A 13,762-nucleotide genomic window follows, 5' to 3' on the forward strand; every position below is an offset into this window, starting at 1 on the left:
TAACAAATGTTAGTGAATAAATGAGTGAACCTGTGAGTTATATTACTCTTTCAGAATTTAATATAATTCCCATGAATGTAATTGATCAGAAAGCATTAACTATTTCATTACACCCCTCCAAAAAGCATACTTGATAATATTCAGAAAATTAAAAATCACAAGTATTGAATAATATTTCTTTTGCTCACCCATATTTATATGATTTCACTAATAGCTTTTAACTAAAGGAAACATATTAATACCTTTTCCATCATAATTTTTGAAAATCAGTAGCAAATTGTTATATAAGATAAAATTAATTAAGAAAAATAGAATGTTATTTCATGTAATCTTTGTCTATGTGTTTTCTTTTTACGAAATTGGGATCATACCAATCACACTCTTTTGTAGCTAGATTTTTCTATTTAGTACTTCATGACTCACATCCCCATATCTTAAAATAGAATATTTAATAATTACATAGTATTCTAACAATTTCAACATTTATTTAAATAATCTATTTGTGGTAATTTAGGTCATTTCTAATTTTTTGCCATTATGAACAACACTGGTATGAATGTTTACCTACAAAAAGATACACACACTGATTAAACTTCTTAGGTGTTAAACTCCCAGAAGTGTAATGAGTGGAACAAAGTTTATGAGCACTTTTAATGCTTTAGATGCATATTAAACACTCATTCAGCTTTTACTGATGCACATTCTCACGAGTAGGATAAATGATGCTTTTTATCAGAGAATGTTTACCAAATCTAGATATTCTCTCTGGAAAAACAAAAGCTATTTGCAAAATAATTGGTAGTTATTTAATTCTCTTTGTTTTTTTTTTTCCTTTGAGATTGCATTTGAGATTAAATTGTTCTCTCAATTCTGTTTTCTTCTTATTATTTTATTTCACTTCTTGTGCCTAAATGTGCTGTGTTAGCCCATTTGCATTGCTATAAAGGAATACCTGAGACTGGGTAATTTATAAAGAAAAAAGGATTATTTGGCTTACAGCTCTGCAGTCTGTACATGAAGCATAGTGCCGGCATCTACTTCTGGTGATGGCTTCTGGAAGCTTACAGTCATGGAGGAAGATGAAGGGGAGCCAGTTTGTCTCATGGTGACAGAGGGAGCAAGAGAGAGAGAGAAGAGGTGCTAGCTCTTTTAAACAACTATCTTTCCTATGAACTCCCAGAGCAAGAACTCACTCATTACCATGGTAATGGCACAAAGCCATTCATGAAAAATTCACCCTCATGACCCAAACACCTGCCGCTAGACCCCACTATGGACACTGGAGGTCACATTTTAATGTGAGATTTAGAGAGGACAAAACATTCAAACCTTATCATGTGCCTACTAGATTAAAAATAACAATAACTGTTTACAAGCTTATTGCTGAGGATGAATTACATATTATATGTAAAATGCCATTCACATAATGGGAGCTCAATAAATGCTAGTTGAAGTAGAATCTGAATAGAATATTAATTAAAATCAAAATATAACTTTTCCTTTCCAACAGATGATTCTGCTGCAGAGAGCTTTAATGGCAATGAGACTCTGGGGCAGAGTTCAATTGCTTCAGGGGGAACACACAGCAGGGAGATGGGAGACTCCAACAGTGATGGCAAAACTGGGCTGGAGCAAGATGAACAGCCACTGAACCTGAGTGACAGTCCCCTCTCTGCGCAGCTAACTTCGGAATACAGAATAGATGATCACAACAGTAATGGGAAAAACAAATATAAGAATCTTCTAATTTCTGACCTCAAGATGGAACGAGAGGCGAGAGAAAATGGAAGCAAGGTATGGTCACATTACAATTTCCAGAATTTTTGAGTCGGTCATGAAGGTCACAGAAAATACCTATGCATATAGGAGATAAACGTTATTGTTAATAAAAATATTATAAACAAATCCAATAAGAGGATACCAAGAAACTTATGACCAAGCATATTGTGTGTTTATAACGTATGATTTCAGGAATAATAGTGAGCAAAATGAATCATGTCTCAAAGCTGTGGGTTTTTTTGATATGGAGAATCACTTGAGTTAATGTTTCTCATATATATAATCTATTTGTATGAATCTTTCTGGGAATTTGTTCAGCTCAGATGTGACAGTTTCAGTCTCAGTACACAATTTTTTACTATAAAAGGATCACTATCTAGTTTCTCCTAGATGGATAGGTGTACATAAAGTTTCAATTAAATTCTTCAGTTTGCTTTAGAGACCTGGGGACTTTGATCAGTAATTATCTTTGTGGACACTAAAAAACTGTTAAGTGTGAGACTTCTGGATGATGTTTGTGGGTTAAATAATTATTTTAAGAAATGATTTATCATAAGTTATATCATACAAAAGACAAAAACATATTTCAGACATACCTAAATGTTTAGATTCTTTATATTAATATTAGAATAAATTACAATCCTCTCCCATTCCCAGCTGACTTTTTTTAAAATTAAGCTTAAACTTCTGCTAGTTTGAGATAACACATGCTGGTGACTTTGCTCTATGATTTTTGAAGGTGTACTTTGGAACACATGAGGGTTTTTATGGAAAATACCTTTTGAGTGCCTTCCCCAGCCCTTACCTCTAAGTCAGAGTTGTAGAACTTGTTTTTTGACATAGATCCTTAAAGCAAAATGTCTTAATCTGGATTAATTTCTGAATTTGCTAAGGCACTATGCTTCCTAAATTGGTTCTATTTAAATCTTCTTGCTTGCCTGGGGGTGTGTTGTTTTATCCTCTTTTAAGCAAGTCACTAGACATTAGCAGACACTTAAGCACTCCTGCCTGAGGGAGGCTGCTACAACTTTTTCTGTGGCAAATGTTCAAATATCTTCCTCAGTGGTTTAAAGCTAAATTACATACACGCAAATGATTTTATATTTGCTAACATGATCTGATTCACTGTGCACTGTGTTACATTTTACAGAACAAAATAACTCCTAAGTTTCCCTGCCCTCCACATAAACCTATCTTTATGAAGTTTAAATAATCGTGAAATGTCCTTTCTATGCTATGTGTCTATTAAATTTTTTTCTAAAATTATTGGATGGTTTGCTCTTCTTTTTCTTATTCCCTTATTCAGTATTACTCTGAGAACGATGCTTATTAAAACATATTATTGCACATATTAAACAGAATGAAGTGACCTTTCTGCCTCTATTACAATGGAGTTGAGAAGCACAGATGGTTTGGGCTGCTCGTGAGGGTTAAGATGATAAACAAGCCTAGAGGAGAAGAAGATACCCCTGATGCACTTAATATTTTATGGTTTAGTAAATGAAGAATACTTCCCACAGCCAACTGAGGAATAGCCAAAGATGCAGAAGAAAAATCAGAAAGGTGTAATGTATGAAAGCTAAGCAAAGTCCACCTTTCAAGGAGAGTGTAGGCAGCTCTCATGGACAATGTCGAGAAATCAAATAAGATGAAGATAGAAAATAGTTAAATTTGTGAGGGAAGTTTTGATTCGGAGCACATTGGGAAAAGAATCAAGAGAGATTGTTTTTATTATTTTCTTCAAATTTAACATAGTAAATACTTATCACCTATGAAGGACAAATACATCTAGAGATATAATAAACAGCAGGAGAACTAGAGTTAATAATATCGTATCATCTATTGAAAATTTGCTGAAAGTACATTTTAGATGTTCTTACCACATGGAAGTGATGGCTGTGTTAAGTTGCTTACCTGGAGTAATCATTTAACTATGGACAGGTATATCAAAACATCGTGTTGTACATCTTAAATTTATGCAATTAAAAATACTTGGCATACTTGCAGCAATGGAGTAGGTAGCAGAGACAACTCACAGAAATAAAAGTCTTTATTCACAAGGCTCTTGATACATAATTTTGAGAAAGAGGATACATATACATAGAAAAGTTTCTTAGAACAAGCACAGGCAATACTTATCCTCATATTAAAACAGTAAGAGTTTAAGTAAGAAAATACTATTTCAAGTAATAGTCAAAATAGACCTCCTAGAGGAACTGAGCCTTGAACTTTGAAGGAAATACAAGATTACCATTTTATTTCTTTCAGAAAGGGTCTCTTGCTAGACACTGTGAAGGGCCTGGAATGCAGATAGGGAAGATGACTTATTCTCAGGCTAGGGAATCATTGTCCATTCTGACCTCAGTATGATTTTATCACTTCCTCGTGGCATTGAGGAAGAACATGACATCCTTATGCAGGATAAACTAGTTGCCACCAATTAATTTGTTCTCTAAATATTTACTAAAGGATTCCTACACGCAAGTCACTGTTGTAAGAAGCAAAAATATGTAAACGAGAAGAGCAAGATTCCTGCTGTTTAAAAGCTCATAGTCTAGCGGGGGGACAAACTTGTGGTTACAGTCTCATTCTGTAAGTGATGAGGGACATATGGTCAGGAGGGTGAAATGAAAGAACAGAGGAAGGGTGCCAAGAGACTATAATGATTCTTAAGGAAAACTCTAAAGAGAGATTGATGTCAGAGGTGAGTGTGGAATGGCAAGTAGGAGTTATTCTGATTATGTATGGGAGAGGGGTAAGCATGTTTTAACGGACAGAGCTGTGAGCGAGCATACCTGGCATGGGTATTTGCAAGGAGCTTAGCATGGCTGCAGCAGAGAACATGTGTGAAGTGATGAAGTATCAAGTGGCTCCACCAATAAATGTAGGCCATTTTAAGGACTTTGGATTGTCTAATAGAAAGAGCTTAGTGGTCAGCTTAGAATTTTAGAAAGCTCATGGTCAGCTTGACATTTTATAAAAAATATTCTGGCAATGTTTTGGTGAATGAATAGGATAGGGAATAGAAAAAAGTAATGAGAGAATGCTGGTTAGAGAGCTATTGTGGCAGTCCAAGAGGAAAATACTGACAGTTGGAATCAAATAACTGACAATGAGAAGGAAAAGCAGATATGTAGTACAAAAAATTACTGAACATGTTATTTTTGTTCTTTTGACATTGTATTTGCAGGACTAACTATCTAACCTCCATAGGTTGTATTCATATATTGCCAAACTCCTGGGCGTGCCATTCACATAGCCTGCAATATGAGTATTATATTTACCTTTCTATATCCCATTAGTGTGAACATTCTGTGAATATAAAAATGATGTTTACCTTGTCCGCTGCAGTATGCCTCACACCTGGCTTACTATCTTGTCCATAGATGTTTCTCAATACTTTGAGGAAATATACAAAGGTTTATTGAATGTGGAAAGCAAAGTATAGAGGAACATTCTAGAATGACTCCAAGATTTTTGGCTTTCTTGCCTAAGTGGATGATGAATCCATTTACTAAGATCCAGAATGAGAAACATTTGAAGAAGCAGGTTTTCACATGTAAAGTGTATGACGCACCTGCAGTGTCCATTGGACATATTTAATAGGCATTCAGGGGACATGTGTCAGCTCTGAAGAAAGGTACAGGATGGAGAGAGAGACGTTTTAAAGATTTCAGAACAAAAGTGGTGCTTGAAGCTGTGGTGGTTGATAAGATCACCTTGGGAGAGCATAGAATGAGGAGAGAGTCGAAATATGTCATCTTGCAGAATATCAACCCATTAGGAACAAGTGATATAAAAGGAATTTGTAGAGAAACAAATACTCAAGGAGAAAATGAAAGCAACTGGATAAGAAGGGGATGTTTTAGAAGGCAAAATATGGAGCGTTTCAACATTGATATAAATTATTAAACTAAGCAATCCTTAGATGAAGTGACGTAGGCCTGAACCTGAACATTGCTTAGGAGAGTTAGTGCTCAGAGGTGGATTCAAAACACATGGCAGAAGAAACACTAACATAATTAGTGGGCAATTTGATTGAAGACAGTTATAGAGGCTGAGATAGGAAAGTGGAATCATTTGAATTGCGAAGGAGAGTGTGTCTGGAATTTCTCTTTAGAGATTCTTCCTGCAATCTTAATCCAAATGTAGAGTGCTCTAGGGTTCATGCATCTGGATCAATACTTGCTTCACCCCAAGGCTATGAAGTGAACTTCATAATAAAGTTCTGTTCAATCTGTGCGATCTTTTGTAGTCCTCAGGATCGTTCCATCACTTCTGTGTGACCTTTTGAAGTGACACTACTATACATTTCTTCTTCCTTTGAGGGCTATAAAAGCTTAATTATATAGAATATGTGAAAAGCTTAGATTCCAGTGAGTTTAATGTTGACCTGTTTCACAATTTTACTGTGAATAAAATCAAACAAAAATGATTATAAAGCATTGAAAAATTGAACAGTGAATACAAGTGCTTAAAACGAATAGTTGAGTTGGACTATGTCATTTACTGATTACTTCTTATTATGCAAATTCACTCACTAGACTAGCAGGGAATCACATTAACTAATCTAAGGACTAAATATATTGCACTGAATGAAGTTAGGTGATATTTATTTTCTACTTGCTGTTGGCCGCATTTTAAAAGGACAACTAATAACATTAGAGCTCCAAAGAGAATTGAAATGATGATAAAGAGCTTGGAAAATGAGACCCATGAGGAAGTGTTAAGGGATTAGCTATATAGAAAATGAAAGGCTAAACACCAATCTAGGTATAGATGTTTTAAATTATTAATCAATGAGAATAGAAATACAACTGGAATCCTAATGGCAGTGAATACTTTAAAAAACTGTATTATTGGCTTTTTAATTTTTTGTTTTCTATTTATCTTTTAATGTTTATAACCCAGCTGCATTTTACTTTACATGGTTAAATATTCTGAAGCAATTTCCCCAAAGAATGTTTCCAATAAGGACTGCAGTAGGCAAGTGATTATTGTTGAACAGTTTATGTGCAACTGTGGTTACTGCATATTTGGATTTTAGCTCAGTTCCCAAGACCCCTAAATCTTCACTTTATTTAGTAATATTTTATTTTGTCCAGTGTGTTTCATGTAACTTTTTTCAATTAATCTTTAATTTTTTACCAAAATTGATACTACCATTCAGTTAGTTTATAAAATATTAATGGTAACTAACATTAATATTTGCAATATTTAATTTCATTTAAATATGATTAATGGAAGCAACACGTGCTTCAAAATATCTCTTTAAAAAAATCAAATGTAATGAAATTGTCTTTTACAAACTAAGAGTGATGAATTGACTTCTGTAATATCTTTGTCTTTGTTATATGGATATTCCTTCTCATTATTGTTTCAATTTAATGATTTTTAATGTCTGGCTTTTAGGTGTTATGCATTTATTTGGCCCAGGTGTTGTTTAGAGTAGAAACAACAGTGTGTGTTCTTATTCAGGGTAGAAACAACAATAGGAAATGTGCTTAATATGTGTGAGACACTCTCCTGAGTGCTAGAAGGACAAAGGAAAAAAAAAGTCTCTATCATTAAGAATTCACATTTTGGCCAGAAAAAGCAGACATATAAATGAGTGTATTATAATACGGAAATTGATTTGTGTGTGAGAGTCTCCTCTAGGCTTACTAACTATGCCTTGGAAAGTTCCTGAGTTAATTCTTATTGGTTAAATAGGAGATGGCCACTTAGCAATAGGGAATTCCAAACAGACGAACATTGATGAACAGAGCATTAAGGTAAGGACTAGAAATGCTGAGGATGGAAGTGATGAGTTAAGTCTGGAGACTAGAGTGCCAGACTAGGGAAGATTTTGAATACCCTTTTGAAGCTTGGATTTTACTCTTTAGTTGACAAGGAATCACTTAAGGGTATAGGATAGGAAAATAGTGTGTTCGGATTGTTTTTTGGGGTAGAAAAATTCTGGCATCTGTTTTACAAGATGGCTTTAGATGGCATAAGAAGGGAGAAGTCTGCTAACAGAGAATAAGACTTGCCTTAGTAAGGTGGTAGTTGGAATGGAGAGGAGGGCATAAATTTAAGAAATACATAGAAAGTTAAATGAACAGAATTGGGTGTTTGATTAGATAGGTGGTGGAGAGTATAAAAGAAACTTTAGCCACAGGATAAAGGATGTATCAGTTTTGATATTGGGATACTGTATCAACTGTAGTAATTATGAATATTGTATAATGCTTTCTTATTCATAACTCAAAGCAACCCAATGTAAGAAGAGCAAATACAGTTATTAGCTTTATTTAAACAAAAGGAAATAAAATCTAGTGCCATGTAAGTAATTCCAGTGACATAATTAATACAATCAGGTAAGTGATAAAACCTGGTATTTAACCCAGGTTACCTGCCTCTGCAGCCCATGTAATTTTCACTACACCCACACCTGCTGATGCTGTGTGAGACCAGTCATCTCTGTGCATCACATGGTGACTATGACAGGCAAGCTGTACAGAAAGGAATAGTATCTAATACAATCAGTGGATAGCTTTTTGATAAATAGCAAATGCTTGCAGTAGCATTTCTTATTTTCTTATTTCAAATATTTTGCTTTTGATATTTGAGTTACTTTATACCATGAAAAGAATGTAACAGATGCCTCTATCATAAAACTAAGTATGTCTTCAAAGTATCCATTTATTGCTTTGGTTCATAAATGTAAATGAATGTGTAATTGAATGAAAGTGGTTCTTTTAACAGCTCTAGGGTAAATTTTGAGCTTGTATTTTATTAAATAACAATTTAAAATAGCATCTTCATATTATATACATATATAAACCTATGTATTTTGCATATAAACACGCATATAAATAGTATATTCCATACTTAAAGATCACATATTCTTCAGTTCTGCTCATTACTGGATACATTTTTTTTCTTATGTTCTTAGTAGTTTTTAGAAAATAAAATGATGCACAAGAAGGATATAATAAGGTTAATAGCTTTGTAGTATGTGCCATATTGCAATCTAAATTTAAATGTCTACAAGGTTTTTATGAATAAATACCCACATTACTAGGGATTGTAAAATCAACTGTATTATAAAATAATACAGTTTTAAAATCAAGAACCACTTCATTTTACAGATGAAGAAATTGAGACCCACCCAAAATGACCTAACACCCAAATCAGTGTCCTTTTGAGTCATTATGCTACCATGTTTGCCATTGCATATGCTCATATTCTCTACATGTTATTACAGGAAGATGAAGAACAGGGCCATTAATTACAAGTGCCTCTGCCTACTATGCATGTTCCAGTCCGTGTTGGTTCATTTCACATTTTATATCTCAGGAAAATGAAGAAGGTGAGGGGCTTCTATAATTTATGCCTTGAAATGTGCAAGGTGAAGTTGATTTTAATTCTGCACGTTCAGTGAAATGTGCATTTTGAATTTCTTTTAGGCATATAATAGTTCATATGGGTCAGTATAAAGTCGTAACTAGCCCTCCAGCCACTGATGCCTTGTATTCATAAATAATCTGGTTAGTTATAAATTGTATTTTTGACCAAAATACAAAACAAAATTGACCCGTCATTATGCTTATCTTTATTTGATGGTTCATCAATACCTCAAAAAGAAATTGTCTATTTTGTATATTTTTGTGTTTAATTTTTGTTTATTTGTTTGTGGGCTTTCTGTTTTTTGTTTTTTGTTTCTTTGCTTATGTGTGTGTGTGCTTATCTTTTTCCTCTTGAGTTCTAGCATTAAGAATAAGGTCAAATGCTTAAAATATCATTCCAGTCTGTAGATGTCTTGAGAATAGTGGAGAATCTCTAAGACAAAGAACTGTATTTTAAATACTCAGAAGTGATTTATATATGTCTCAAGATAATTGCTATTACCAGGACTTCTTAAAATATTCAATATTGACCCAAATTTGGAGAAAGAATAAAAGAAGAAAAATTAATACTAGACTCATAGAGTTACATATTCTAATTTGTTTCAATATGCTAGTTTACATTTTCATTATTAGATGAGCCTTACATTATGCACCATAAAATAATTATCTGTAGCCTTCTTATTAGTATGTATTTTATTTTTTATTAAAAAATGTTGATTATGGGTACATAATAGGCATATATATTCATGAGGTATATGTGATGGTCTCATACATGCATATGATGTGTAATAATCACATCAGTATAATTGGAGTATCCATCACCTCAAACATTTATTTATTTGTGTTAGTAATATTCCAATTTCACTATTTGAGTTATTTTAAAATATATAATAAAATATTGTTGACTGTAGCCACCCTGTTGTGCTATAAGGTACTAGATCTTAATCTTATTCATTCTTCTAACTATATTTTTTGCAAACTACCCATCTGACAAGGGATTAATAACCAAAATATACAAGAAATTCAAGCGATTTGATAGAAAAAATATAATAATACAATTTAAACAATAGGCAAAAGGTCTGAATAGACATCTCCCAAATGAAGAGGTATAAATGGCTAACAGGTATATGAAAAAAAGCTCAACCTCATTTATCATCAAAGAAATGCAAATCAAATCTACTACGAGATGTGATCTCACCCCAGTTAAAATGGCTTTTCTCCAACAGACAGGCAATAATGAATACTGGCAAGGATATGGAGAAAAGAGAACCCTCATATACTATTGGTGGTAAAGTAAATTAATACAACCACTATGGAGAACAATATGGAGGTTGCTCAAAAAAACTAAAAATAGAGCTAGCCTATAATTCAGCAACCCCACTGCCATGCATTTATAAATAATCTGGTTAGTTATAAATTGTATTTTTATAAATTGTATGTTATAGGTATATTTCTAAAGGAAATTGGTATATCAAAGAGCTATCTGTACACTCATATTTATTGCAGCACTATTCACAATTGCTAAGATCTGGAATCAACCTAAGTGTCTATCAGTGGATTAAAAATGTATTATGTATACACAATGGAATATTATTCAGCCATAAAAATAATGAAATCCTGTCATTTGTAACAACATGGATGGAACTGAAGGACACTGTGTTAAGTGAAATAAGCCAAGCACATAAAGACAAATTTTGCATGTTTTCACTCATATGTAGAAGCCAAAAATGAAAACGTTTGAAATCATGGAGATAGAATATAGAATGATGGTTACCAGAGGGTGAGAAGAGCAATGGGGAGAGGGGGGAAGTGTAGATGGTTAATGGGTACAAAAATATGGTGTGCTTTTTAATACTTTTAAAATGGCGAACTTAGAGTTAGCTGGGGTCAAGAGGATAATTCAGATGACAAGGTTAAAAAAAAATAGCCAAGTCGTAAACTCGGTCCCAAGGAAAAGTGAAAGATAGTATATATTGAGTACTTGTATACTATGTGCCAGGATTATTCTAATAACTAACTTAGTAATTCTCACTGTGATCCAATGGAATTAGGCTCTGTTAGTTTTCTCATTTTTACAGATTGAAAAACAAGATTCAAAGAAGTTATATATATGATTATACTAAGAATTTCTAAAATTTGGATTTAAATTCCAAATAATTTAACCCACCTTTTAACCACTACAATGTTAAGCGATCATGGTGTAGAAATGAGCAGCTGCAAACTTGATCTGATTCTGAGACCCCCCAGCTACTAGTTTGTGGTTCATAATTATTTCCTGATCAGGAAGCACACTTATCAGCTCTGTGACTTTGAACAAGTCTCTATCTTTTGAGCCTGGACAGTTCATCAATAAAATGGTGATAATCTTAACCTATAGGCAATTATCAAGATTAAATAAGATGGTGTGCATTTTTTACAATAAATGAAGTTGTTGCAGTGGTTGTTATTGGCTCTAGAAGTTAAGGTCTAGCTGAACCTTGCAAAAATGTCTTCCATTCGTTAATATTCATTTGGAAGTTTAATACCTGTTTTTAATAGCCTAAAAAATTCTCACTGAGATTGGCAACTTGAAGAAGCACAATGATTTATTTAAGCTAGTAAAAACTAGTTTTCTTTTCTTCTTTTGTCCCTTCTTCCTTATTTCCTTTTAGTTACACTTATTATCCAGAAATCTGGAATATACACATTCCCAGAGGCATTTTATAGGCTTTCTTGATCCTGTTTCGGTGAGTAACATGCACTCATAAAATAGATTCCAGGATGTCTTATCTCTGCTCGTTAATATCTTTCCTGACCCCATTGGAATCTATCCAATTAAACTGTTACTTTCTTCATACCTCCTCTCCTCATCACTACCTCAACTAGAAAAAAAATATATATATATATTTTCTGAACTTCTAGAGGGGAAGATCCATGAGTGCAAGATGGCAGGGTTTTGGGTTGTAAGGTCACACACTAAAGTGATTTGCATGCGTGAAGCTTGTTCCCTGTCAAATGTTTGTTAAACAAAATGCAGTGACATGGGAATATGTTGTATTGATCTTATCCCATACACTTTTTCATTCTGGTAATTTCTTCTCATTGCCATTTGGCTTCCCTGAACTCCCAGCTATGCAGCTGACTTTAGCCTTAATTTGGAATATGAGTCTTTTCTCTTTCAGGCAATGTGTAAGCAATTTTACCTCTCTCATGCATATTTTCCCTTTTGAATATTTCACCAAAAACAGTGAATCAAATGAAATAAATTTCTATTATTGTGATTAAGGAGGATTGCATCATAGTTGGCTGATAAAGGAGATATTTGAGGCCTTGTGAGCTTTGCACTGCGATTCTCAAATCACAATGTGCAAACTTCATGTAAAATAATTAAGTATTTTTTATCAATTACATTTTCGTTTATGAGACAAATATTTTAAAGTCAAAATTAACCTGTAATGTTTGTTTTTACATTTTTCATTAACTAAGATATTATCACTGGTGTTAGTCTTCTGTATTATTCAGGATTCTCCAGGCAAATAGAACCAATAGGATGGATGGATGGATAGATAGATAGATAGATAGATAGATAGATAGATATAAAGAAAGTTATATATTTTGAAGGATTGGCTCACACAACTGTGGAGGCTAAGAAATTTGATGATCTGCTGTCAGCCAGCTGGGGCCCAGGAAAGCCCTGGTATAGGTCCAGTGTAAGCCTGAAGGTCTGATAACCATGGGAGCCAATGGTGTATGTCCAAATCTGAGCTAGAAGATCCCAAACCCAAGAGTGCTAGTGTCTGAGGGCAAGAGAAGATGAATGTTGCAGCTCAAAAATGGAGTGTACTTGTCCTTTCTCCACCTCTTTGTTCTATTTGGGCCCTCAACAGATTGGATGATGCCCACTCACATTGGTGAAGGTCACATTCTTCTTTGCCCAGTTTACCAATTCAAATCCTAATCTCTTCCAGAAACATCTTCACAGACATACCCAGAAATAATGTTTACCAGCTATCTCAACACTCCATAGTGCAGTCTAGTTGACACAGAAAATTAACCATCACAAGTCCCCTGCTTAGTAACTCGGCACCCATGTGCATCTTCTTAAACCATACTTAATCTCCAAATAAAGAAAATAACAAGGAGATAATTCTGCCTAACATGATACAACTATATTACATATAACAGAAAGCAAACTAATGCCTTACCCATAAGAAGAGGTGAAATCCATGTGGGATGTTCATTCTTCTGATATGCAGTAGTTTAAATACTATGATATAAAATTAACAATACTTAAATACCCTAATATAAAGTCAATACATAGTTATTTGTGAAGGGAATAAGACAGGAAAGAAAACAAAGATATTTGCTTAATATATGAATATATACACATAAAAATGTTTCATAACAAATTAGGGGGGAAACTCTCCTGACAATTATTTTCTTATAGCCAGTATGTAGTCTTGTATTGATGGCTGGTATTTATACCTTCTTCTATTACCCATTCTGTATTCCATTTTCCTTCAGCAAGCTCCTCAGCTAGTCATGGTTCTTAATTTTAGATTAAACCCAGTCTTTTTTCTCAAAGAGTATGGGTTATTAGTAGGCTTTTTTGG

General features: G+C 33.7%; 1 protein-coding gene across 12 annotated transcripts in view; it reads left to right on the forward strand.

Moving 5' to 3' along the window:
* NOL4 (nucleolar protein 4) overlaps window positions 1–13,762 on the forward strand; it is a 390,355-nt gene that overhangs the window by 211,696 nt on the left and 164,897 nt on the right. For all 12 annotated transcript variants that reach the window (XM_045378145.3, XM_074022191.1, XM_065533935.2 and 9 more), the window contains one exon: window positions 1,511–1,794. In XM_045378145.3, the coding sequence (XP_045234080.1) occupies window positions 1,511–1,794 (284 nt within the window). The remainder of the gene's footprint in view (window positions 1–1,510; window positions 1,795–13,762) is intronic.

This window comes from Macaca fascicularis, chromosome 18, assembly GCF_037993035.2.
Source record: "Macaca fascicularis isolate 582-1 chromosome 18, T2T-MFA8v1.1".
Lineage (NCBI taxonomy): Eukaryota > Metazoa > Chordata > Mammalia > Primates > Cercopithecidae > Macaca > Macaca fascicularis.